The following is a 26,390-nucleotide window of genomic DNA, read 5'->3' as shown; positions in this document are numbered from 1 at the left end:
TAATAAAACCTCTTCTCAACAGGGAAGAAAAGGTTAAAAGAGCGAAGCTCGTTTCACTTTCGTTACTTTAGAAGGAACTGATCAACTGATCTTAGTATTGCACCATTAAAATGATCATATATATCATATTAAGAGCTTAAAGACAGTTTAAAAGTCTGTACATGGACGTTTATTTAAATTTTTCCACATAGTTATTTGAAAAACTGCTATACATCTTATACATACTTGTTCTTGTTTACATAATTGTTTGACTCTAATGCAGTTATTAAAGTAACATTATTATATACCGAATATGGACCAGTTCAGCCACTGTGTTGTGTCTCTCATAAGGAGAAATACCTAATGTCACTTAATATAACCTCTTCTCCTCAGGGAAGAAAGGGTTAAAAGAGCGAAGTTCGTTTCACTTTTGTAACTGTAAGGGGAATTTATCGACTGACGTTATTATTTAAAAATGTCATAGATGTCATATAAACAGCTTAAAAACAGTTTAAAGGTCTGTTCATGAAAGTTTATTTCAGTTTTCAACGTCCACACCACATAGTCTATTTGAACAAGTGGTTATCTATTCATAATTGTTTGGACTCATCTTTTGTACCATTTATTTAGCTAAATTAAATAAAATATTAAAATAAAAATAATGTATTACTGATTAACTGTGATGTATAGCTAATAATGAATTAAAAGAGCGATGTTTGTTTGAGTTTCAAAACTTTAAGGGCAATTTATCGACTATATCTAACGTATCAACAATATTTCACCACTAAAATATCATAGATGTCATACTAAGACCTTAAAGACATTTTAAGTCTGTAAAATAAAACGTTTATTTCAGTTTCTCTACGTCCAGACCACATAGTCTTAGTCTTAGTTCTCGAATCATACTTGTTTTTAACTGTTCTTTTGTACTATTTATCAAAGAAATTATTAAAGTAACATTATTATGTACAGGACAATGGACCAGTTCATCCACTATGATTGTCTCTTGCACCTCCTCTAAGGAGAAAGACCCCACCTACTCGGTCTTTTCCAGTACAACAAACGTTCATCAAACCAACAACAGTACAGCTGCACAGAGAGCTGCACCTGAACCTGAACACCGCATTTTATTACATCTTACTTACATTTGAGGCTAAACCTGAGCGATTTGAGCAAAAATGTCTGTAAGTATATTATTTTTATTCAATTTTTTTTCTGGTTAGAAAATGTTTCAGACTTTAAGAACAGCTCTGGTTGATAGAAAGCTCATCTTATTATTGTTATTACTGATAAACATATATATAATGTAAAGAAACAGAAGGATGGATTTATGTTGATGCATGGGGTGTACAGCTTGGATATGCTTAAATATGTTAATAAATCTTTATTTGTATTTGTATTCAGTATCCAGGTTTGTGTTGTCAGGAGTGATGCCTGGGCTTGCCTGGACATGTCTATATTCTCTAAGTAGCAATTTATTCACCAGACTGTAGGGGGCATTAGAGTATAACAAAAACGCTTTGTTGGCCAATGAATGAGTGCAATGAAAACTAATAAAACAATCATTAATAACCATGCTCTGATCTCAGCTGCAACAGGATCTGATGCACCCCAGTTTTGCAAAAGAGAGGACAAGACACAAGAAGAAGAGGCTGGTGCAGAGTCCCAACTCCTACTTCATGGATGTTAAATGCGTAGGTAAGGATTGCGCCGTACATATAGTTTCCCTCACTAGTATTCTAATGTAATTTTTGGATTAATTATGTGCTTAAAAGTGGTATGTTCTCATTTATCCTTAAATGCTTCCCTAGGCTGCTACAAGATCACCACAGTCTTCAGCCATGCCCAGACAGTGGTACCCTGTGCAGGCTGCTCTTTAATCCTCTGCCAACCACGAGGGGGCAAATGCAGACTGACTGCAGGTCAGAGAAATGTCACAAAGCTGTCAAATTATCCTTTTTTGTTGTTTTTCTGGTGTTGACATATTGAAATGTTTGATTATTTTTTTGTCTAGGCTGTGCCTTCAGAAGAAAATATTCCTGAGGAGAGGTATGACAAAACACCTACGACAGGCAGCAGAATGGACCATGGATAAATGAGTCTGAGCCTCACACTCCATGATTTTAAGTCAGTTAGTTAGTGGAGAAATCAGCCATAAATGTATGGCATATCGATAATGGTGATTGGGATTTGATCCGCCCTGCCCTCCACAGTGGGGTTTCATAAGACAGCAGGAGAGGGCTATGCAAGATGAACTTAATGCAGACATTCCCATGTGCTCAGAATGTATTTTCTGTATATCAGATTGATAAGATGAAGCACTTAATGTTAATTAGTTTTAAGTAAAATATATATAATATAATATGTTAACTAATAATCATTAGGCACAAAAAGTCCAATAACTCATGATTTCTGTAAAACATTTATTAGGTAGACATAGAGGGGGAGGGAGGGTGTTGGTGAATGAAATATTTCAAAATGGTCTCGATCATATGTGAGGCGCTTTTTCATGGCCATGGCATGAGATGACCATCACAAACAAAAATAAAAACAATTTCAGAATTTATTGTCTGTGTTATGTGTGTTCTTTGGTCTTGAGAGTTCCCCTGGCAAAAAGAAGTGGCGTAAATGAAACAAAACCCAAAAAAAAAAAAAAAGCAATACAATTTCTCACATACCTAACATTATTCTACTATATACAATAAGTATCCATGGTTGATAAAACTTGACTGAGCTTCCAGTGGTTTGGGGTTTAGCTCACTCATGTAATATAACATATTGTAAATCTAGTTAATATTGACTACATTATGGCATATTGTTGGCAATGAGTATGTCAATGGTCAGGTCAAGCTTAGGGGAAGGTAGTACAGCTTAGATATGCACACAAGTGCTAAATACTATACATGCACAGCTCCCAGGTTCTGCACGCATTCCCACACCAAAAAGAGTATAAAGATTTTGATGCACCTAAATATTCAGTGCATCTACAACATGTAGGCCTCAGGATGATCGGGGATTGGCAGAAGAGGCATTAAGTTTTAGAGTGACTGAGCAGCATGTGCCTTGACCTGTTTATTTAAATGATATTAAAACCTTTCCATAAGATCACCTGTCCATTTGACTGTCACGCTGTTTGAACACAAGATTTAGGAGGATACTGCTAAGACAAACACACACAAGTCGAATGTCCATTAACTCATAACCTCTAAAGGTGGTACAGCACGTCAGAAAACTGTTGACTAAGTTCATATCACCACTGGGTGGCACTTCAGAGCCACACTAATGTAGACTGAGCAAAACCCAATGCCATCTGTAGCATATGTATTAAAATAATCAGACAGAGGCTTAATGTATGTGCACATAAAAAGTAAAATTGAGCCAGTTTAAGTGGTTCAGTGACCAAATCATCTGAGGTTCGTTTGGGTGTATTAATTGCCAGTTCTTGCTAAATAAGTGGTCAAAATTTCAGGGGAGAATTTCTGTAATCACAGCTCAAGATAAAAAAAAAAAAGAAGAAGCGATGTGGACAAAATTACTTCCCATCATAAAAAAAAGAAGTTGTGCCTTAGAAAAAAAAATAACATCAAGGGACAAGCATTAAGTTAATCCCCCTTCACACGGGGAATAAAGATTTTACAGCTCGAAATGTGGAATGGAGTCGAACATTGAAGGAATGTTACATGACGATCTCATCATCCTCTCCAGTTTCCTCTCTGTGTGTTTATAAGTTGTTCAGTTCCAGCAGGGTCTGGTCCAGGACTTGATGTATGCCCAGATTCTCCTCTTTGGCATGTGATAATTTCTCTGGAGAGAAGAAAAAGAAAAAAATGACACAGTGAAGCCTCAGCCGTCAGCAAACAACACTGCTCATGTCGTTCCTATATATTCTCCTTTATAGGTCTAATCAGCACCCATCGCAAAACAGCAGAGCACTTTCACTGAACTGATGTTTTGCATATAACTATTTTGGTTAAGTTGTGCATCATGCAAAAAATTCAACCACACCACTGTGCCTCTCAAGCATGAACTGCTGACTGTTATTCTCCACTGTGAAGACTGTTAGTAAAAGTACAGACTTTTCAGAGCATTGGTGTGCTAAACCATGGGACCATCCATTGTGTTAGATGATACTTTGTGTAATAATATTCATATCAGTACATACTGCGTTGACACGTGAAAACAGAATCAGAAACAATCAAAAAGCAGTTAGATTTACAACCAAAAGAGTGTTTTAAAGGGTTAAAGGGGAACTTCTGTAATTCACACCAAAACCATAATAAATCTCTCACCTTGTCTCACATAAACTCACTGATAATTAGATGCAAAATGTACATTAATAACCAATTTCACAAGAGAAAACTGTTGGTTACATAATTACAAAAATCAGAGAATGCATGGCAATGAATACGATGTAGCTGTAGTTATGCTTGTATGAATGATGAAGAACAGAAAGACAAAAAGCAGCGAAGTAGCAAAGAAGGATTTTTAATTATTTTCTGCATAGTAAGATGGGCGGAAGGCACATATGATCCACAGAGGGAAGATAGAAAGCCCCAAAATTTGAAACACAAGACAGAAAAGGGGAAGTGAGATGCAAAGAAAGAAAAAGAGCATCTACAAAGATGTCATGTCATTGAGGGCATGGTCCAGCTCCTCACTAATGGCCTTGTACTTCAGCTTCTGAGCATACAGTTCATCTGGAGGTCAGAAGTCGACAGGAAGTGCAGGCAGGTGCCAAGGACAGCAGCGACACAAACAAGCCAAAAGCAGCATAAGAATGAGAGGCAGATGGAGGCAAAGAGCGGAGGGAGGAAGGAGAAGACAAAAAAATAGGTCAGGCATTTAAAAGATGCAAAAATGCTTGGAAGAAACAATGATGCATGTCTAATTATCTTTGCAGCTCTTTAGGCTGGGTAAGCTTTGAGCATTTACGCCTGCTCTGAGTGCCTCGTAAAAGTGCACCAATAACTCTATAAACTCAGCTGGCTGTGGTTCGGCGACTATATAATGCTGACCTAAAAACATCTGAGCACATTGTGCCCTCTTTGCAGCGTGGCTGACTTGGAGTAGTTGTCCTTCAGAAATAAAGGTCTTTTATTAGCTTGTCTTAGGTAAGGAGTTTCCAAACATTTGGTTTGGGGACTCTCTCACAAAATATTTCTAGTGTTGCTGAAATAGGACGCTCCCTCTGGGGTCTATGTCACCCTGAATGCAATTGTGCATGTGAGCATTAAGATGGATTAAGATGAGAGTTTTGCCCCTGACCTACAGGAAACTCCACTAAACTGCCTGCTTGTGGTTCCTGCATCTTTTGGTTAAGATGATTGGTTGTTCATTTAAAGCCAGTCATGCTAGTTACTGACTGAATTGCTATGTTAAATAAATGTTTTGGTGTACATCTGCAACATTATGACATGTACTGATCTCATACCTTCCAGGTCATCAATGGACTTTTCCAGTTTGGCCACTGTCCTCTCTGCAAACTCTGCACGGGTTTCAGCCTGACAGAAACACAGACACAGTATGCTACAAGGTAAGAAACAAGCTATAATGCTGTGAATTCAAAATACAAGACTGGCATACTGGAGGCTGAAGAGCTTTTTTGTACTGTATTGTGAAGTAATCATAAAAATAGCATGTTTTACATTTAGGTTTTCTATAAAAGCACATATATAAAAGACAACCAGCTAAAACCATCAAATTAGTAGCAGAAATAACTCATCTTTAGCATGTAGGGGGGGTATGGGGGATGCCATGTTAGGTTTAGATTATGTGTTTACTAAGATACTGTGCCGCATTTCACCCAGAGACACCATGTGTCATAGTCCCTGGCCCAGTTGTGATGCTTCACCCAGTGTTTTTTACCACTATCACAAAAATGACATCAACAGTATATGCAGTAATGTCATCAGAGGAAGTAGAACCACTCACCTCCTTCAGTTTGTCAGTCAGAACTTTGATCTCCTCCTCGTACTTGTCTTCTTTTTCTGAGTACTGTTGACAGAGACAGAGAAATAGCATGACCTAATCTGCGGCAGAAGACAAACATGTTCACACATGCATTCACCTACAACTTAAAAGTGAACACACACACACACACACTCTCTATCATCCACTGACTTTAATTTCACAGCTCCTTTTAAGGAGCGATATGTAAGTGGGGAGATAGAGGCATGAAAGAGGCAAGGTGTTGGCCTGGGTACAAGTTGTGATGCCAACCATGTCAGGCCTGACTGAACAAAGCAAAGGCATGTGTTGCAGAAGTAGAGCGGTCACGTGGTAAGCCTGGCTGCCTGTCTGTGCCTGGGGAGGAATGAAATGTAGCAAACAGGAAGAATGTACTGCAGGTCTCTACTGGCTACTGGTTCATGTATACTGGAATACCATTTAACCTTGCATATAGAAAAAAGAGCCTCAGTGGCTTATTTGTCATGTGATACATTAGTTAATGTGCAAACACATATTTAAGAAGGTACAAGTCAAACAAGTTCAGGTCTCGCACTCCTATACCATTCAGGTTTTCCTCTAAACAACCTGGAGGATAAATAAACAGTTGCGTTGTAAGTAGGGCCTGATGACAGGCAATTATAATGGACGTAGTATGAAACAATACTTTGGTGATGTGGTATCCTTCCCTACTGACTTAAATTACTGTCCACTGAGCCATGAGAGCAGCCCAAATGACAGGATGCAGGGAAGTGGAGATGAGTGTGTGCTGGGTGCCAGACCTGGTGTTCACTATATACAGTACTGCTGTATATGTTTAAATTGTGTGTTTGTGAAAGTTAGCTTTGCCATAATATAAGCCACTGGTTAGAAAATAATGTTTTACCACTGATGCATTTTGGTAGATGCGTTCACCTTTGGCAGGAAAAAATGTTGTCAGAGCCAGCGAATGCATCTCAACTTGGTAAACAAGTGGTTTTTATTCAAAGTTTGAGGCTAGCTTTACACAAAGGCTTAACATAATGTTTATTTTGAACATTACTGGATTAAAAAAGCAGGGTTTTTATAGACTACTGCCTCTTTCCTGTGTGGAAAAACTCCCCAGGATGCCAAAAAAAGTATAGTATGTATGTATTTCTGTCGCAGCGTCCAGTCATTACCTTCTCAGACTGGGCTTCTAAGGACTTCAGGTTGTTGGTCACATTTTTCAGCTCCTCCTCCAGGTCGCTGGCTTTACTGTGGAGAGAGAACGGCATATGCTTGGTTTTAATGAAAGAGCAACGTTTGAAGTATGTATGCGCTCATGTTGTCACTGGTTTTACCATTCTGAGACCTCGGCCCTCTCTTCGGCTCTCTCCAGCTCTCCCTCTAGGATCACCAGCTTACGGGCCACCTGAGACGAAAAACATAAAAACTTTAGTGGGAAATTTGTGGGGGGCTTAAGATTAAAGAGAATAAATGTCTGAACAGTGGAGTGCCTCCCAATTTAAGGAAGTCAGTCTTGCTCGAAACTAGCTCCCGCTGTCTAAAGCCTCACCTCCTCGTATTTGCGGTCAGCCTCCTCTGCGATGTGTTTGGCCTCCTTCAGCTGCATCTCCTGAATCTCCATCTTCTCTTCATCCTTCATCGCTCTGTTCTCAATCACCTTCATCCCTCTGATTGGATGGGACACAGTAACCAATACACACACATACAAATAAGCCTTTAAATTATGCTGTGAAAGCCAGATGTTGCAAAAAATTTTCTCACTGGCGATTGCATCTTAAGTATACTGAGGTTGAATCTTGTTTAATATGATTTAAACTGACCTCTCGCTCTCATCTGCGGCCTTCTCAGCCTCCTCCAGTTTCTGCAGCGCTGTGGCCAGCCTCTCCTGGGCTCGGTCCAACTCCTCCTCCACCAGCTGGATCCTACGGTTCAGAGCTGCTACATCACCCTCCGCCTGAGAGGCAAAAAAAAGGGGGGAAAAAGGGAAATTAAGTCATTCATTCATTCAACTTTAAATCATCCAAGCTGGTCTTCCCTCCCCGCACCCCCTCTTCCCACCATAAAACAGGAAGAAGGAAGAAGGCACAAAGAAGGCAGTGAGAGGAGAGGGAAAAAAAGATGGACAGCAACCTGTAGTTGTGTGTGCACAACAATGTGATAAGAAATGCTATTAGATAGATGAGATGAGTGAAATAGATAATGTCACGCTTTTCATATATAGTTTGTTATTGTTTTATGGCTTGTAAAGCTCTTTGTGACAGAGATCAAAGTTTAGCTCCTAGGAATCAAGTGTGTTGTCTTGTCCTGTCCCCCATTTCCCTGACCACCTCCATGAAGAGGAGGTTTAAAATCAGACCTTTATGAGTCACGAGTCTCTCATAGGATTAATGAAGTTCTCAAGTTTCTCGTCTTATGAAAATGGAAAAAACAGAACATCTCAGCACATATCCTTCAGTTTCTTCTGCACTGAGTTATGTTTTATTTTTTAAAGCACCTTCACTCTGTAAAGTGATTCTATATTTTAGCAATACCGAAAGGTAATCTCCCTCTTTAGTTGCAAGACTTTTTATATAATAGGCTTGCTAGTTTGTATGTTTATATAAATTAAACATACAACTAATTTTAAGTCCTGCAGAGAATCTGTGCACCTTCTTGTGAAAGGCAGCCATTTTGGGGGAGAGGCAGCTACACAAATTAATGCCTCTAGGAGTCTTATTCTGAAAATATCTGCTTTAAAACAATCAAGTGATTATAACCATAGTGCCATGACTAGATGGAGATATTCTGCCTTATCAGCACCGTGTCAGTGTCTGTACTCTGTACACTCATTACACTCATGCAAATTCTCCTGAATCCACATAAAAAAGTCTGACTAAATACATTCACTCCCATCTCTACTATGCGTAAAATGAAATACAGTAATCTATTGTTCATGCTCCCTCGGGTTGCTCTTGTTTCACAAATCAATAGCTGACTGTAGATGATGAATAATAAGTGAAATGGAGACTTGAGGTCCTTGGAGGATCTCATATAGGAGCGGGGCCTACCTGTAAAAAACAATCTCTGACCAAACACACAAAAGTCCTTTTTAATATCTGAAGATCACAGGACTTTAGTTTTGAATGAAACGTTTACAAAAACTCAATTTCCGGTGACCGTGAATGCAGAACTGGACCAAGTAGGGTGGACAAATGGGCTTCTTCTTGTCTGCCCTTAGTAAACAAAGAGAGAGGGAAAAGAAAGCAAACAGGCAACTATACAGGCATTTCCTCTCTGTTAGCTAGGGAGTTTATCCAACCACCACCTCCTAGGGAGATGATTTCAAAGTGAAGACCAGCCAGTTTTCATACAAAAGTTACCACAAAAAGACTGTCCTCTGTAAGAATGCAAGTTTACTGTACAACCAGGCTGCTCAAATGGCACTACATAACTGCATGTTTGAACTGTTCATTCAAACCCAGACGACATAGGTTACCTCCCTGTTCCTATAACGAAGCAGCTGGGGGGTTTCTTAGACAAACAGACCTTATTCTGTGCTCAGTTGCAGGGCAGCAGTTAGTAGGTCAGTGACTCATTACCTAGTCATTCAGTCCAGAAGTCAGCCTGACAGTCAGATCAACAGTCAAAGTGTCTACAATTCAGTTTACAGGTAGGTGAGTCATTCTGCTACGCATTCGACGAGATAAAGTCATTAAGAGAAAGGTTTGGCACTGACGTGGAAAAGTGACACTGGAGAGAGAGGAAAAGAGAGCCCAGGAAGCTCAATGGAAAAGATTTATTAAGTCTGTTTGTGCTGTGAATAAATAGACCTCCATCCAGTGTGTTCTTCCATTCTGTCATAGACTCAATATTTCAGGAAATGAAAGCATGGTTTCCGCTTGTCGGCAGCTGGCACAGGCCTCTATTTTAATATTTAAGATTTTCTCCCTCTTGTGTCCATGTCATCTTACACTGCTGAGCCAGTCAGTCTTTCCACCCCTCTCTCTCTCTCTCTCTCTCTCTCTCTCTCCCTCTCTCCCTTGTTTTTTTTTTTTTGTCCTCTCCCAGGTCCTGCCCTACTGCACCCAGAGCTACCAAGGGAGGCCGTTGATATGAGACAGGAAATGTCTGTCGAACTAGCGTCGACATGTCTTAAAGCAGCCAGCACTTGACAGAGGAAAATTTAATCCAACACAGAATGGATGAAAAGCCATAAATCGGTTGAAGCATCTTGAAACCTCATCAGCAACATGCTTTTACGCAGGTCTGTCGACACTACATCTGGCTGCTGAGAATTAAACTGGAGCCTGAAATAACAGATATTGTTACTTACTTAGAGTGAAGCAATGTGTGCTGTGAAGAATACCTTCAGCACGCAAACAAACATGCTATTCATGAGCTTTAGGTCAGTTACACTGGCACATCAGATGCTGTAATGCACCTCCACACACAAACACACACTCTGCAAACATGCAAACAGTCACTTCTTCTGTCAATCTTGGCCTCTCTCACACAAACATAACCACCAGCAAGCTGCTGTGTTGTCAAGCAACAAACACATAAACACAAGTATTAGCGAATATGGTGAGAGTCTATCTATGCTTACAATCAAATGTGTGCAACCTGGTGCCTTATCTGTCAACAGATTTTCACAATCGCGGGCGAGGGTGGGGGGAATACCCTTATAGACAGAGACAGCCTTGTGTCAAGTAAAACAGCTTATGTGTGTACAGCACATACTCTCATGCCTCTAATTCACTCAGCCATGACCAGAGAGAGAAGAGAGAACAGCTTTTCGGGTAAATCCTGAAGGTACTGTTGAAATTTCCCCTCGGCATGCTTAAGAAAATCATTTAATCAATCAATTCTCAAAACTCCAACAACACAAGCTCTTTGCTCTTTCTCACACAAAAAAACAAATGTGACTGCAACGTTGAGACAAAATCCACAAGAACGGGGAAGTGAAGCACCAGATCTTTACTCTAAGAATACCTCACTTTACAAATGAGGATCTTAAAAAAAAAAAAGTGACAGGAAGTCAGCTGCCCAACATCTTTTCATTTCCTCCCTTTGATTGTTCTTTCTCTCAGACTAGTATTCTCTCTGTCTCTGGCCAAGCCTCTTCCTTTAGCACCCACTTTACATTCTTTGGCTGCCAAGGACGCGCACCGCCTTATATGGTAAAACAAACTATGGAGAATGTTTGTGGTCGAGTATCAGGAAGATTGTGGCAGCGAGCACACACACACACACTCACACACATACTGTATGTAAAAGACACTGTGAGTAGCTGCTCTGTTATCAAACCAGCTTAATATGTAACACCAGTGCTTTTCAAGAGGTGAGTAGTATTTTAAGCTGATGGCTGCTCAACAGGTTCCCTGGACCAGTTAGTGCTTTGCTAAAGGGCATTCAGCCATAGTTCAGATTCTTAAAGGATTTTTTTCAGAGACTTAGATGAGAACATAGATAGTACTCTCATGTCCGTACAGATTATGTGACATTACAGCCAGCAGCTGAGTAAGCTTAGCTTAGCACAAAGACTGGAAACGAGGGGAATCAGCTAGCCTGGCTCTGTCCAAAGTTAACAAAATCCACCTACCAGCACCCCTAAAGCACACTTAGTAACATCTTGTTTATGTAATCCATGCAATAAACAAACTGGAACAACAACACTTGGGAGTTTTTCTTTTTTACTTTTAAAGATATTTTTTCCCTTTCAAGCTTTATTTTTGATAGAGACAGTTGAAGAGTGACAGGAATGTGGGGAGAGAGAGAGATGGGGAATGAGCCACAGGTCGGATTCGAATCCTGGGCTGCCGCATCAAGGACTGAGCCTTTGTACATGGGGCGGATGCTTTAACAACTGAGCTAAACAACACCCCAACACTTGGGAGTTTTGAAGTTGGGTTATGTGCCAGTGCATTTCTTGGCCGGCTGCATTCACCTCCCAGACTTGACTGCATGGGGACACAAAGATCCTGTAAAACCACATTGGTTTCATACTTTGGTTTTACTTTTGCAAAGAGCCAGGCTAGCCTTATGCTAAGCTGTGCTAACCAATTGCTTCCTCTTACTGTTTTCTCTTCTAAAGCTCAGCAAGAAAGCAGTAAGCACATTTTCCAAAACGTCAAACTATTGCCTGGTTATTCTCAGCAACATCGGCAAGTGACACAAACTACAATTGAAATATAAGACCCTATTGTGCTTTAACATTCACCTTGCTGTCACTGGTTGACTATACAGTATATTGTCCATTGGCCTCTACTTGGTAAATGTCCTACAGCCTGCCTCGAAGATAAAGCACAGTTCTACTGAAAGAGACTTAAGAAATACCTGAATGTTGACATCAAACAGAAATGTCCACCCTGTTTATAAAGCTAAGGCAAGAAAATGATAGAACAATATATCTTTAACATGTTGATGTTAGATCGAGTTTATATATGGTAATATGTACCTGTTGCCGCCTGTATAACTGTACACACTGAGGTTGACTACTATTTGAGCACATAGGATAGTGTGTTGGGAAAAGTGTAACAATTATTTCTTATGCTCTGGGGTGCTAAATTTAGCAATCTTAACCTGAATAGTTCAGCAGTACAGTGCTGTAGCACTGCATTAGATCTGAAACAAGTATATTTTATGGGCAAAGGTAGGTTACATTTCCTTATGTTTGTATTGTTATGGCAGTGTTTTCTGACACGCATAGGAGCGGGGAGAGCTTAGTTCAGCTGGAACATGAAGGGAATGAACAGCGCTGTAAAAAGAGGCAGAATCATGGCACATCTTACAAAATTAAAGGCAGACATAGTATTCCTTCAGGAGAGCTATCTGGCTGGGTGGGCCAGGTGTAGCACTTCTGCTTCCAGTTTAAATCCTGATGGGCAGCAATCCTAATAAGCAAGAATACTCCCTTTGTTTGTTCCCAGACAAGCCAGGGTAAGTGGGGTAAGGTAGGTATGGCAAAGAAGAAGCTATACATCCCATTATGCCTATATACTTTTTCTGGGGGGAGACTTCATTTGTGTCCTAACCCAAAACTGGACAGAACCTCCAAAACATCTCAGCCACTTTCCAGATCAGCAAAGAGCAAAGAACCTTTTCAAAAGAAATACCTGAGTGTATTAAATGTATTAGAGACAAGATCAAGGACAAGTGAAAGAGGAATCTAATTACTGGTTGATTCCAGGGCAGTGGGCTAATGAGCTGCACAATGCTGCTGGGTTTCAGGGGAAGTTATTCCTGACTCTACTGCTCTGTACTTTCAATGTGAATGCATGCTTGTGAGTGTGTAATCTTTTCCCATAAAGATCTGGCATGCAAAGACAGCTGTGCACAGTATAGGCCAGTCTGTCATGAGGTATGATATGTAAAAGAAGGTCATTAAACTTCCAGACAAGCATCACAATGAGCTTGCTCCGTGCAAAATGTAATTTGTCTGCATTTTTCTACAGTGTGTATTCAGACTTTCACACACATTCGGCAGGTTTTATTCTTTCATTCAGGCTCTGCTGTATAATACTTAAGTGTTTAATCCTGGCAAGATGTTCACTCAAACCATTTGTAGGCCCTTCAGGAATCCACAAAATACTGTATATTTGGAAGCAAAATATTTAGGTTTGCAGGATTCAGACAGTTGTCTTTTGTGGTTTTGTTGGGATTTACACATCTTAAAGGCATTTTTAGAGAACAACACAGGTCTCAACAGGGAAGGTGAGTTACGTACTAACAATCCTACCAGCAGTTTACTATGGCAACTAAACTGTTTGTATGTTTCTTTCAGGTTAAACAAACTACTACTTCTTTGTCTGCGGTACTAGCACTGTCGTGCTTAATAGAGGCATAGATCCTCAAAACATCAAAATAAGTACGTCACTGAAGCTGCAGGCATCTATAAAGAAAAACTGGCTCAATGTGGATGGTTGAAAAGGTTCAAACACTGCTTTTCTGCTATAAATGCTACTATCTTTTTCCAGTCTTATAGTTTTATAATATCACAGCAAATTTGCTAGCACAGACTGTGCAAATATATTCGACTCCTTGCATGGTCTAGAACCCACAACCTTGGCCTACATAATCAGCTAAGCCACTAACATGGGAGTTTTCCCCAGAATGCCAATGCTGCTAAAACGTATCAACATGTGGCAGTTATATTTGGAAAGTTGAGCTATTCCCAGGGAGAAAGTCCAAAGAAAACAGTGAAACCAGGAAGTAATTCTTTCCACAGAATCTGCTGGAGACTGCTCGAGGCCCAGCATAAACCTTCAAACCCGCTGACCACACCAGGCAGCCAACAGATGACACCTCTGGTTCGTTTTGACTGAGGGAAGATGTGCTTAAGATAAGCATCATTTCTAAATGACTTCCTGCGAATGGTTTTTCAATATGAGTTGAAAGTGATGTAACATAAGCATGTATGTGGAAATCTACTTCAGTGTCTCAACCAAATCCAATGTAAATTTCATTATAGTGCAGACAAAAAAAATCAATAGCAGACCCCTATTGCCATATAAAAACTAGCTAACGGGTGAACAGACAGGAGCTGATGTGGATATTTAAGATGTTTGTAGGTGTTAAACTTTTCACTGAAGTTGTACACTACCAACTGGAGTCTACATTAACTTGTGTAGAAACACACACACCAATCTTCCTGTTGATCAGGGCTGGAGCTCAGGGACAGGAAGTGCTGGGAGTAGAAGCACAGGAAATTCTGGACCAGAGTCAGACGACATCCTGGGAGGGGCAGCTGAGTAGGGATGATGGTTTTTACTGGGTGGGCAGGGGGGGTGACCTGCTTCTCAACACGGATACCTCAGTGGAGTCCCACTTCCCCTTATATCTATGTTTAAATATGGATCAGTATGCCACAAACTGTATCTCTGCACGCTTTGTGGTAAAACACCAATTATCACCACGGCAACCATATGTTGTCTGTTGACAACATGACTGTGCTGAACGTGGCCATTAAAACTTCAACCTCAACAAACAGAAGAGACACTTTAGAGCTTTTAATTCAGCTTTTAATGTATTTGACTGACATTTTGTAATTACCAAAGTCACTATTTAGTCCTGCAAATATCAGACAGAATTTAATTAGCCTAAATCTTTCACAGACAGAAAAGTGGCATCACATATTTGTTCCCCTGTTTTAAAAAGCAGCCAATCTGGTTCATCTGTGTTGCGCACACAGCACACAGGATGATGAATCAAGTGCAAACAATCATTTTTAGCCTGACTCTCAACTCTGAACTTTCAACCAGCAAACAACTATGACTGTTGTGAAACAGTATGAAAAATGAACAGCTCACTGAGAATAATGGCCGTGCATAAAACACTTCTAAGCAAGTCAATTGAGCCTTTTAAGGCTATGTCATGTCTCTGTAATCTGACAGAACCTGAAAGCATTATTGAGTGGTTGAGTAACGTCTCCAGAGGCATCAAAACCACACTAGAAATAACACAAAGCAATTACTTTTATTCTTTAAGCGAGAGACGTGGCCGTGTGTTTTTTTCTGATGCCTCCACATTTTCAAACAATGATTCATTACCCTAATACACTCAGCACGGTTCCTGTTTTGATCTCCCTGTGCTCCAATGAAAGAGTTTTTGTGCCAAGGAATAACTCCAGGTTGCCCTAATTATTCACATATGAGACCACACCAACCCCACTGCACAAATTCACTGCTCTGTTTGATCAAGGCTGACATGGATGAAATGAGAAGGAAAAGTAACGTCCACTCTGTGGATAAAGGACAAATTTAACCCCCTCGTTTAGCATTTATACTGAGTACAAACACATTATGCACATGATAATGCAGTTATAAGTGGATAAAGGGTGTTTTGTTGAGCTTGTAATGAATAAGAATATAATATAACAAGGTTGTAACTCTATAAAATATGTCTTTGCATCGTTATCATTGTCTTTATATCTGTTTACAACTAAATTATGATGCATTATATACAGTCTGTTCATTTACTGGTCATAAATGATAAACAGAGGATTAATGTTAAGTGTTACTGTGAGATTCACTATCTCAAAGATACAAATTCAAATTTGTCAGGCAAGTTATGAAGATGTATGTTATCCTTAAAAAAGTTAATGTTTGACTTCAAACTCTTAATCAGTTACTGCACACATGCCCGCCCCTTTACATGGGACAGGAAGCAACACAGTAGCCTCACTTAACATCAGAAAATGAATAGGTGTGTCCTCAAAGTGAAACATGAATAAGCACCACTTGAGTTCTCACACAATTCATCCGTCCATTTATTATATCCACTTCAATGCTTTGGATTTAGTATATGCCTGCCAGCTGGACTCACTGAACAGAACAAACATTTATAGGACATTACATGAAGAAGGAGAAGACACCCACCAAACTATCACAGCACTGCACACTTCATGTTGCAGTCCAACTTGTGTAGTGCCAACTATTTTAAAACAATGATTAATAACGTCACCGATGACAGTGTAGAAGTTCATATCAGAACTATTAGCAACAAACAGAGCAACCACCCAATTGTCAAATTAAAAAGGTGGCATGTTACCTAATAGGCAGTCTGTAACAAAGGGGCAGGCCAGCTCCTTTCATCATCTCAGCTCCCATATCTTTACAGCCACACCTTCCCCTCCCACTCGCCTTCAATCTTTATACTTGTCCTGTCATTAACCAGCTCCTATGCAAAGGATATGACACCACATGCCATAAAGCAGCATGTGAAACAAGTCAAGACTGTTACCTAACTGTGCTGCTAAGCATTTTTTTTTTCCCTGTGAGGCTTCTACCTTTTTTCTGCATGAAGCTACAAAACTAGGATGTGGGCAGAGTCAAGAGACAGGCAGGTGACAGAGCTGAGCGAAAAATCAGATGAGTCATTTTCAACGTGTAGTTCGAGAAACCGCAAATTTGTGTAACTTCAACGATGACTTACTACAGCTAAGGTCGACCAACTGCTGCTGATAATATATGTTTAAATGTAAACACCTGCAAGTGCTAAAAAATGGACAGCAAACTAACAATTATTCTCATTACTGATGATTAACAGCTCGATCTACAGAACAGAAAATAACAACAAGTTCCCTGAGCGAAATTGACATCTTCAGAGCTCCACAGTCTAAACGCCAAAGATATTCAGCCTCAAACAAAACATTTTCACTTTTGTGAATCTTTGCTGCCATTTTAAAGAGCAACTATGTCGCTTACTAACTTTCTGTTGATCAAATACTCAACAACAAGTTTCATCTCTGGCAGAAAAAGGCACATTTTTCCATCTATTCCTCTGAATCCCATAATAACAGAGTAGGCATACTTTTAACCCGTTATTTTCTGATCATCATTGGAGGCAGGGTGGTGTGGTGGTGGTTAGGCATGCTGCTGGCACACATCCACCCTGCAGAAGTGTCAATGACACATTAGAAGGTGTGAAAATGGTATTTCCTTAGAGAGTCACATCATCATCCCTTCATTAAAAATCTGCTAACACCTAATTAATAAGTTACAATTACACCTAATTGATTCAGTATTATCATGTATTAAAAAGAAGTGATCAGGCCTAGTCTGATAGATCAATTAAATTTTGCACAATAGGTTCAATGCTGTCTACGTGGTCTACTTTATTCACTGTAGTTTTTACAGCGGCCTCTAAGTCAGACCACACTGAGCATGCGCACAGACCTGCAGGAATCCAAACTTTTTTCATTGAGGACCAACGCCTTGCATTGTGGCACCATCACGCCCGCGAATGAATCAATGACATGAACTAATTAGAGTTTTCTGAGCCTTAGATGTGAATATGAAGAGGTTAACATCATTTCACCGGTGTGACAGATGATAGTAGAGCGGAGCGGTGGAAAAAATGAGGTTATAAGAGAGAGAAAAGACCTAAAAAAGAGAGGATTTGATTGTCTCACTTTCTCTCGGAGCTCCCGTTCACTGTCCAGCTGTCTCTGTAGGACCTGAGCCCGATCCTCTGCGTCGTCGGCCTGCTGCTGCAAACACTGAATCTTCCTCTTCACAGCATCCAGAGAGTTCATACCTGCCATTGTTTACTATTTTGTTATTTAATTTAAGACTACACGTAGAAAAAAAAAACACAGTTAACACTATTTCTGGGTTGTGCAAAAAAAAAAAGTAGGCTAGTGCCTCCTGCTCGTTGGGTCTATTGGGAATAGTATAAGAAGAAAAAAGAAGACTTTAAAGACGGCTGATTTTAAAAATAAAGTAATCAAAGTCCGTCCGGGGCCAAAGTCTTTGGAATGTGAAGGAGTCGTTCAAGTGCAAGAAAAGTTATATAAGCAGGAAGTAAAAGTGTCCAGGTGTTCTCCAAATGTTTCTTCTGGTCTGTAGGAATGATAAGTTCATGTGCTGTATAGAAAGTTGTCCTCAGGAATGTTGCAGTTTGTTGGTCCGGACACTTTGCGTTTGAGGAGGAGGATTAGAAAAGCTGCGCGGTGAGGAGAGCGGAGAGCGCCAGACTGTGCCGGAGGAGGAGAGAGAGATGGTTGGGACGATTAGGTCAGAGAGGGCGGGGCGTATGTGTGTGCTATTGTGTGTGTGTGTGTGTGTGTGTGTGTGTGTGTGTGTGCGTGCGTGCTTGTGCGCGCGTGTATGTGTGCGTAAAAGCTGATCCCTGTGACTGATGTGATCACTGCTACGAGACTTTGAGACGAAAAAAGGGAAAGCCAGGATGAATTAGCTTCAGTTATTGTACCCACAGTTCAGATGTCACACACATAGTTTAACCACTTCAAATTTGATTTGACAGTGAAATTCCCCCATTTTACAGACTTCGTTTTAAAGTTTGAAGCTTCCATCTTGCCTGATAACATAATATATAATGTATAAACAACGTCCAACGTTTGATTGAAGCTTTATGAGTGGACCCAACATACCAGATCAGTGTCGACCCCATTGCTGACAGTATGAAGCTGATCCATTCAGTCATGGCGCACACATAAATATGATGAGTCCCATGTATTGAAGTATAGGCTACTGGTATAATGGATCAGTGCTCTGTATCAGTAAATACTCAGAATTAGGGTGTCAGACTCGGGAGAATACTCAGGAGTATCACGAGAGAAAAATCTGGATCGGTGCGTCCCTGCTTGAGTGTTACAATATGAGATAAGATAAGATGAGATAGACTTTAATGATCCCACATCGTGGAAATTCACTTGCCACAGTAGCTTGTTTACACAAGGTTGATAAGAAATTACTCACAAGTAAGAAATATATAGAAAGAAGTCATGAAGTCATGCTGGTGTTAAAGAGTCTGACAGACCTGTGCATACAGCGAGGTCTCATGGACATTTTTTTTCAAATCTTCACTTTTTTTTTCATGGGAAACACTTGGGACCGCACAGTCAAAAAGCCAATAAAATAGGAACATGACAGGAACATCACTTCCTGTTTGAGCTGTTCAAAGCTCACCGACGTGAGAAAGGGGATACGGTTTATCATCACTTTGACCATGCAGGTCACAACATAGAAAGGTTGACAGTCATTGAGAAGATAATATGATATATTGTGCAGAGCTTGCCCAATATATTAGACAAGATTAGCTTATAACATAAATATACATGGCTAGAAACAGTGTCACATTAAATTGTTTGTTGTTTAAGTGTAAAGCAACCTTCCACCACATTATTCTAGATGTGCGTATTTTTATAGAGTTTAGTACAGGCGCTGTGAGGTGTGACCTATTTGATTATATTTTGAAATAAAGTTCTCTTTCTGGACAGCATACAATGTTTTTCTGTGCAACATTTATAAGTAAGGAAGCACAAAATATTAAAACATAATAAATGATCTTGCTCACTTCCAGTTAATATAGCATTTGTACTGATCTAACCTCTCACCTCTGGGGTAATCTGCATCCAATGATGCATCCTAAGCTCTCCTATCACTGTGACTGTGTGTGTGTCTGAGTGTTTGTATGGAAGTAAGCAAACAAACATCATCCACCATCTGCCAGCTTGTATGATGTTGATTGTCTGGGTGTAAATCAGATTCATGCTGCATCTTTCATGTTTACCCTCTGAGTTTCTCATTCATACAATCAGCCTGTGAGCAAACACGCTGGTTGGACGAGCGAGTAAACCAGCAGATCTCAGCTCAGTTTGGGTCGGCTCAAGTTCGGCTTGAATTTCGCTGCCCACCGTGAAGAAGAAGAAAATCTCTCACAATCAGTCTCATCTGTTGTATGAGTCTCCGTCTGATTTGCCCCCTTTGCACCGGAAAAGCTCAAAGCATTGATTTCATTAGACACAGGAGTGTGGGGCTTTCTGTTTGCCTTAGCTGCATTCCTGACATACCAAAGCCCCCCCCCACCCGCCTGGTTTCTGCTTTCTCTGCCCGGGCCGCCCCCACAGTGCAGCGTTCCCCTATAACAGTAAATGTTACTGCTGTGAAGCGTTATCAATACCTGCATTAACACTACATGCTGTCACCCTCTTCGGCTCGCACCACCTTTAGCTTTCTCCGTAAGACTCTCTGTCTGCTTGTTTGAGCTCACAGTGAGCTGTGATGACCTAAATATCAGCACTACTAGTTCAGGTTTTTTTTTATGAATCACAAATGCTTTCCTGTTGGGGTCTTTGGCTCACTGTTCTGCTTTCCCAGCCCCCCTCCAGGTTCTCAATCTGGTCGTGTTCTCTGTGTGAATTCAGATGTGTAATGACTTGACTGCTGCCTCTAATAAGTGACATGTGGAGGGGAATTTATGGAAGTGGAGTAGAGCAGCTTTACTTGCTGGGAATGTTGTTGTCAGTGTATAGGATTTAATTGCTAATATGTGATGGTAAACATCTATTTTTAAGAAAAATGTCCTCTTTCCACGTACTACAGCACACCCAGGAGTGGAAGCTGCACCTAGTCAAGGCTCAAACCACAACTTCAACCATTACTTTTTCCAGGGGCCCACTTGACCCACTTTACATGTGAGGCTTCTCAGAACTGTTCAGAGTTTATTTAATCACTGCGTGAGGATAATCCAGCGTGTCTCAGCCTCAGACGCTACGTCTGTATGTCAGACACTTCCCTTCTCTTTGTGTGTAGTACAACACTGCATTTCCTTGGGATATCCTCCACAAAGCGCAAACAATACCACATCTCGGTGGAAGCTGAGATAGTTTATGTTTGCATGATGCTTCTTCCTGCACGGTTTGCTCAGTAATCTCAGTGCAATGACTTAGTGGATTCTTAGTTGCTGTTATTAAACTGACATGGTCAGTATTTTGGACTTAATTGACTGACCCAAATAAAAACTTTGTTTAGATTTGAGTTCCTCTCTCTCTCTGTCTTTTTCACACACACACACACACACACACACACACACACACACACACACACACACACACACACACACACACACAGGCTGTGTTTATATGCACTAAAATGCTTGAGGAACCACCACTGACAGATATAGAGTACTGTGGTTTGCAGTGTTGCCAACAATCTTGAATATGATCTTTATTCCCAGATTGCTGCTGATTAGCCGCAGGACAACTGACTATATGAATTTTCTGCTACATTATCTGAATTTGTGCATTCAAAAATATTATGACAAATTTCAAGTTTTGGACCGATGTAGAGGACACAGTCATCCTGTTCATATAGGAGACTGCATTAAAAAACTTTATATAAAAAGGAATTCAAGCAAAATTTCACATGAAGTTCAAAGGCATTGTGGAGTACTACTGTGAAAAAAAGTTGTATAAAATCTTTTGTGTCTCAAGAGTGAATTGTACAAAATATAATACATTGCCATAGGTGATGTCACTTGAAGATGACACATGTTTGAAGATGAAAAGACTTTGTGGGTGTGGAGTTTCCTCAGAAGTGAGATTACCAAACCTCTATAGTCCACTATCCATCTCTGCCTCAGGCTAGGTGTGGCCACCACTAGCAAAACACACCCAAATGTGTGACCAAGCTGTCAGAGGTGCAGTTGCATTGTGGGTTTTGTAGGCACCAGGTTTTGACAAACAAGACAAATGTATGGGATAAAAAGATGATACCTCTGCTTCTCCCTTTTAAAAACTTTCCACCCTGCGTCAGTGCTATATTATGATGTATTATACTATTGGTGGATTAATGTGTAACTAGCACTGACAGTATAAAGAATGAATGTTGGACTCAGTACAGTTGTCATGAACGATGAAATTAGCTATAGAGACCAAAACTGTATTTAATACCACGTTGTAAACATGTTTATTTCTGCTGCGAGGTTGGACATTTTAACATGGGGACCTATGGAGATTGACCTATTCTGTAGCCAACTAAATTGTGCACTGTTGGGTAGTTTAATCTATAACAATGCATCACATGCACACATACAAGCTGATATGTGTTGTATAAAGAACTAATTTACAAGGTAACTAGTAACTATAACTCTCAAGGTCAAGTATGAAATCACAGAAGAATCCCATGATATATAACAGATATATAACAGTGTAAAGCAAGCCTAACTTCCTTGTTTTTGTTATATTGTTGTCATTATAAGTAGTCATATATGAGTATAAATAGTTGGTATTGTCACACTGTACATTTACACAAATATATCAGCTCTATTATCAGTTCTCGTGAATGTATGTCTGAACATTAAGATAAAGCCTAAACTGGAATTTGGACTTAAAGCATGAAGACGGCGCTTTGTCATTATCATTATCATTGTAGTTAATGGGGATTGCAACTGTGCACCCTGTCTGTTAACCTCTTCTGCTCTGGTTTGCTGGTTTGAATAACCTCAGTGAATATATGTGTGTGTGTCTGGTGTGTGTTTGGGTGAGGGGGGGGTTACAGTTTATCCGTGTGTTCATCTTTCAGGAGTGGCTGCACAGGAATGTAACAGTGTCTGAAGTGCACCAAACCATTCACTGTGGATCAAAGTAAACCCACAGCTGGTGCTGGCTTAGAAATTGCCCAGCTGTGGAATAATGGGCTCTAGTTTTCAGTAGTGCCATGGTAACGTGAGTGTGCATCAAAGGCGGAAAAAGCAAGTAATTAACGACAAGAGCAGGAGCCTCTTGGATTCAGTAGGACAGAGTGCTGATGTATTATTGCTGTATAGAAATAGCAGTTTCATTTCACCCCCCACCCTGTGTGTGCATATGTAAAGTATAGAGTGTGAGTGTTTGACTCTTCACTCACGTCTGCAGCTTTCTTCTCGGACAGCTCCAGTTTCTCCTGAGCATCTTTCAGGCCCTCTGAGAATTTGTCCAGTTCATCCTCCGTCTGCTTCATCTTCTTCTGGAGGTCGATCAGCTCTTCCTCCAGCTACAACAGGAGAGATGGTTAGTCCAGTTCACAGCACTTTGTCTCTGCTCAGCTCAGTGTGTTTCCATCCAAATTCAAATTTTAAGATACGTTTTTTTTTTGGTATTTCTTATCATCCTGTTTGTTGGAAATCCTTCCTGAAATAACAAATCTTAGGGTTTGATTAATGCACCAAACCCCTGAAACCTTTAGCAACTTTAAAAGCACGTTGATATGATCTAATATTAATATTAGATTATATCAATGTATTATTTTAGTGTCTGCTGTGAGCCAAAATAATGATTCAGTTTGATGTCGTCATTAAAGTCAGGGTGTTTGACGAGTGAGAAAGCAGCAGTGTCTGATATGGAAGTATAATTGTTTTTATGATGTTTGGGAACATTTAAATGGTAATGGTTTACTATCAGTCTCTCATGACATGAACAGTGGTATTCAGAGCTTAATCCTCTCCCTCTCTCTATCGCTCTCTCTCTCTCATACACACACACACACACACACTCGCACACTCATGGTTAAATGTCAAATGTTCCCCCTAATCAGTGTTCCCCTCTGAGCCCATGAAGTACATCTGATAATCCCTCTGAATTCCACACTGTCATTCTCCCCTGGTGTCTAAAAATACAGCTGTTATCAGTGAGAACACACAGGCGCCTGAGACCATGGGCCTAATGTATGTGTGAGAGGATGCATGTGTGTTCAATCTCCCATTTGTGTATCTATATGTATCTATTTGCATTCTCATCATGTATGTATGAAAGTATCTGTATGTGTTTTGTGTTAGAAACGTTTTCATCACAGTCAGATGCTCAGTAACTTTTCAAACTGGTCCTGAAGGGATGTAACTGCTTTTTCCTCCCCAGTGACCAAATCCAGACCCTTGGTGGTCTCATCACCTGAAGTTGGGCAAACCACCATGGTGTTACTTAACTGTTGTTACTACATTCAGCTCCTACTGATTCAGGTGCTGTCATTTGTTTCTTCCCTATTAAATCATGACGATCCAAAGTTGATGTTTACATTTTTGGATGTCTGGATTTGTTCTTCCTTTTAGGTGGCAAATTTTAGCTGAAAGTGAAGTAATTCCACGATTATTTAACACAAAAATGAGACCATATAGTTTCAAGAGCTTGTCCTGAGTGTTTCTTGGCCTTTTAAGGAGCTCTGTCTCGCACACTGTCACAAACATTTGTTGAATTTACAGGCCAGTCTCCGGATGAAGGGAAAAAAAAATCCCTCACATATTTTCTAGCTGTGATACGGCAAAGTAAACCAGTATATCTTCTTGAGGGATGTTGTACAAATAAATGTAAAGTGTTTACAGACGGATTCCTTAAAGGTATGTCTGGTATGTATTGTTGTTGTTATTAGTTTAAGAGCTGGATAAAGAGAAAAGCCTTAAAAGAAAACCTTAAGTATGACTTTTGCTGGGATTGGATTTTTTTCTACAGCATCAATGTTCCTGAGAAATAGGTTTTGTCCTCCAATTGCAACCCATCAATTGAATAATGACACTTCCTCCAGGTAACTTTGCTGTTTTTATCACAATCCAAAACTTTTATAACTGAAACAGCATTTTGATTTGATTTTTGGACACCATTGCCATCTCTTTCATTCCCACCTGCTTGCATTTGTCCTCTGCTGCTTTCTTGTCCGTCTCTGCCTGCTCTGCCCGGTCGATGGCGTTCTCCTTGTCCAGCTTCAGCATCTGCATCTTCTTCTTGATGGCCTCCATGGTGGTTGCTTGGTTGGATTTTCCTTCTTTGAGATGTGAAAATGCAAAAGCGTGAGTCCGTGTCTCCTGTTGTGTTGAGGTGTAGGAGTTTGGGTCTCACAGTACAGCACAGCAGAGAGCTGGAGTCCAACGAAGCTGCAGAGAGACAGAGAGAGCGAGACAGAGACAGAAGGGGGGAGAAAGTAGGAAGGAGACAAAAAAAGTTGTGAACAGAGATGAAGAGTTGAGCCCTATATGGGTAGTTATTTAAACAGAGAACCTGCCTCCAGTCTCTGATCACCCCCTCCTCCTCCTTCTCCTCCCATGTTCTCACCCCTCCCTCCTTCCCTCCTTTCATCTCCATCCTCTCCCTCTTCATCCATTCCTCCCTCACTCACCACTCTGCGTCCACTCCATCCTGACTCCCTGACTATCACTCACTCAGGCACATACTCCACCCTATCAAACCACACACCCAAGGTCTGGCTCCTCCACTCTGCTCCCCTCAGCTCACTCACTCTTCAGACGTGGCTGATCTCCTTATTTGGATTGTTGTGTTTTCAGAGAGAGCCAGACATCAGACAGGAGAGAGAGAAGCACAAGTCCTGTTTCCACATTTAACCTCCTGTCAATGGATAAAGAGTACCACTGGTGTACGCCACCTCACACTCCTTTAAGGCCATTTTAAAGTGTGTATATTAAGAGAATGAGAGTAAAATGCAAAGTAAATGGGAGGGAGTGTTTGAGAGATAAAGAAAAAGAGAGAAAGTTCCCATGCTTTAATCACACTGTCATGATATTTGGCCATTAAAGCTGATGTCCTGTCCAAATCCACTGTTATTTCATGGAGACTTAAAGTAAAAAAAAAATAGTTGATGAAAACAATAGAATACAATGAAATAAGTAATATTTTTTTAAAGATTAGTTTGTATAACGCAGTTGCAGTGGTGCAACCTTCAGATTCTGTGCGTCTATCATGGTATCACCAGCCTGTTTTGGTTTTATGACTATATGATGTAATTCAGACAGCTCCTGTATTCAATATTTCCAAAGGTCATTATAAGAGGGAGCATAAAAAAATGTGTCAGAAGCTGTCTGAAATTTAAGCTCTGAGTTCTGTGCACCTGATATTTGAGTTTGGTGAGTGAGGGATGAAACCGGACTGAGAATCAGAGTTTATGTGAACAATGGAGACCAGTGTCCACGGCTGCTCATAGAGAGAGGGATATGAAGAAAGATGGAAGGGGACGCACACATATTCACCAGCCGGGTTGCACCATGTTCTTGTGAACCCATCATTAAGTTTGTGTGTTTGTTTGTATTAGGTTGCACAATTACACCTTAAAGCTCCCATGAGACGGAAAGCAGAGTGCTATTTGCTTCTGCATACTTATGTGTTCCCTGTAAAAACAGTCAGATAGGGAAGGGCCATCATAAATATTGATTATTGGTGTTTACAGGTAGTGATCTATTATCAGTGTTTAGTGAACATGGCCAGAGCCCGGGACCAA

At 40.4% G+C, this 26,390-nt stretch overlaps 2 protein-coding genes across 5 annotated transcripts; one reads left to right on the top strand and one right to left on the bottom strand.

Annotated features, from left to right (window-relative positions):
• Nucleotides 1–1,009: 1,009 nt before the first annotated feature.
• LOC104923635 (40S ribosomal protein S27-like) lies at nucleotides 1,010–2,636 on the top strand. The gene is made up of 4 exons (XM_010736789.3): nucleotides 1,010–1,163; nucleotides 1,569–1,677; nucleotides 1,791–1,901; nucleotides 1,994–2,636. The coding sequence occupies exons 1-4, from the start codon at nucleotides 1,158–1,160 to the stop codon at nucleotides 2,020–2,022; spliced, it is 255 nt and encodes an 84-aa protein (XP_010735091.1). The 5' UTR covers nucleotides 1,010–1,157; the 3' UTR covers nucleotides 2,023–2,636.
• On the bottom strand, nucleotides 2,389–25,103 carry tpm4a (tropomyosin 4a). 4 transcript variants are annotated; one of them, XM_019262649.2, is made up of 9 exons: nucleotides 24,787–25,102; nucleotides 23,043–23,168; nucleotides 7,734–7,867; nucleotides 7,463–7,580; nucleotides 7,248–7,318; nucleotides 7,086–7,161; nucleotides 5,911–5,973; nucleotides 5,411–5,480; nucleotides 2,389–3,783 (listed from the first exon to the last, which is right to left on the bottom strand). In XM_019262649.2, the coding sequence occupies exons 1-9, from the start codon at nucleotides 24,898–24,900 to the stop codon at nucleotides 3,701–3,703; spliced, it is 855 nt and encodes a 284-aa protein (XP_019118194.1). In that variant the 5' UTR covers nucleotides 24,901–25,102; the 3' UTR covers nucleotides 2,389–3,700. The 4 variants fall into 4 exon arrangements, with proteins under 4 accessions (XP_019118194.1, XP_010735093.1, XP_019118200.1 ...); XM_019262655.2 differs by lacking the exon at nucleotides 2,389–3,783 and adding an exon at nucleotides 4,446–4,676 and having other exon boundaries at nucleotides 24,787–25,103; XM_010736791.3 differs by lacking the exons at nucleotides 23,043–23,168; nucleotides 24,787–25,102 and adding an exon at nucleotides 17,804–18,386.
• Between the last annotated feature and the right edge of the window lie 1,287 nt (nucleotides 25,104–26,390).

Source organism: Larimichthys crocea, chromosome XVII, assembly GCF_000972845.2.
Source record: "Larimichthys crocea isolate SSNF chromosome XVII, L_crocea_2.0, whole genome shotgun sequence".
In the NCBI taxonomy this organism is placed as follows: domain Eukaryota; kingdom Metazoa; phylum Chordata; class Actinopteri; family Sciaenidae; genus Larimichthys; species Larimichthys crocea.
The sequence above is the reverse complement of the archived record's forward strand: the minus strand, read 5'-3'. Positions and strand labels throughout refer to the sequence as shown.

Coding starts and splice junctions, on each gene's coding strand:
- LOC104923635 (XM_010736789.3), top strand. Junction 1,678..1,790: donor CATGGATGTTAAATGCGTAG/GTAAGGATTGCG, acceptor ATGCTTCCCTAG/GCTGCTACAAGATCACCACA. Junction 1,902..1,993: donor CAAATGCAGACTGACTGCAG/GTCAGAGAAATG, acceptor TTTTTTGTCTAG/GCTGTGCCTTCAGAAGAAAA.
- tpm4a (XM_019262655.2), bottom strand. CDS start 24,900: ATGGAGGCCATCAAGAAGAAGATGCAGATGCTGAAGCTGGACAAGGAG. Junction 7,162..7,247: donor AGGGCCGAGGTCTCAGAATG/GTAAAACCAGTG, acceptor CTCTCTCCACAG/TAAAGCCAGCGACCTGGAGG. Junction 5,481..5,910: donor TGACTGACAAACTGAAGGAG/GTGAGTGGTTCT, acceptor TGTTTCTGTCAG/GCTGAAACCCGTGCAGAGTT.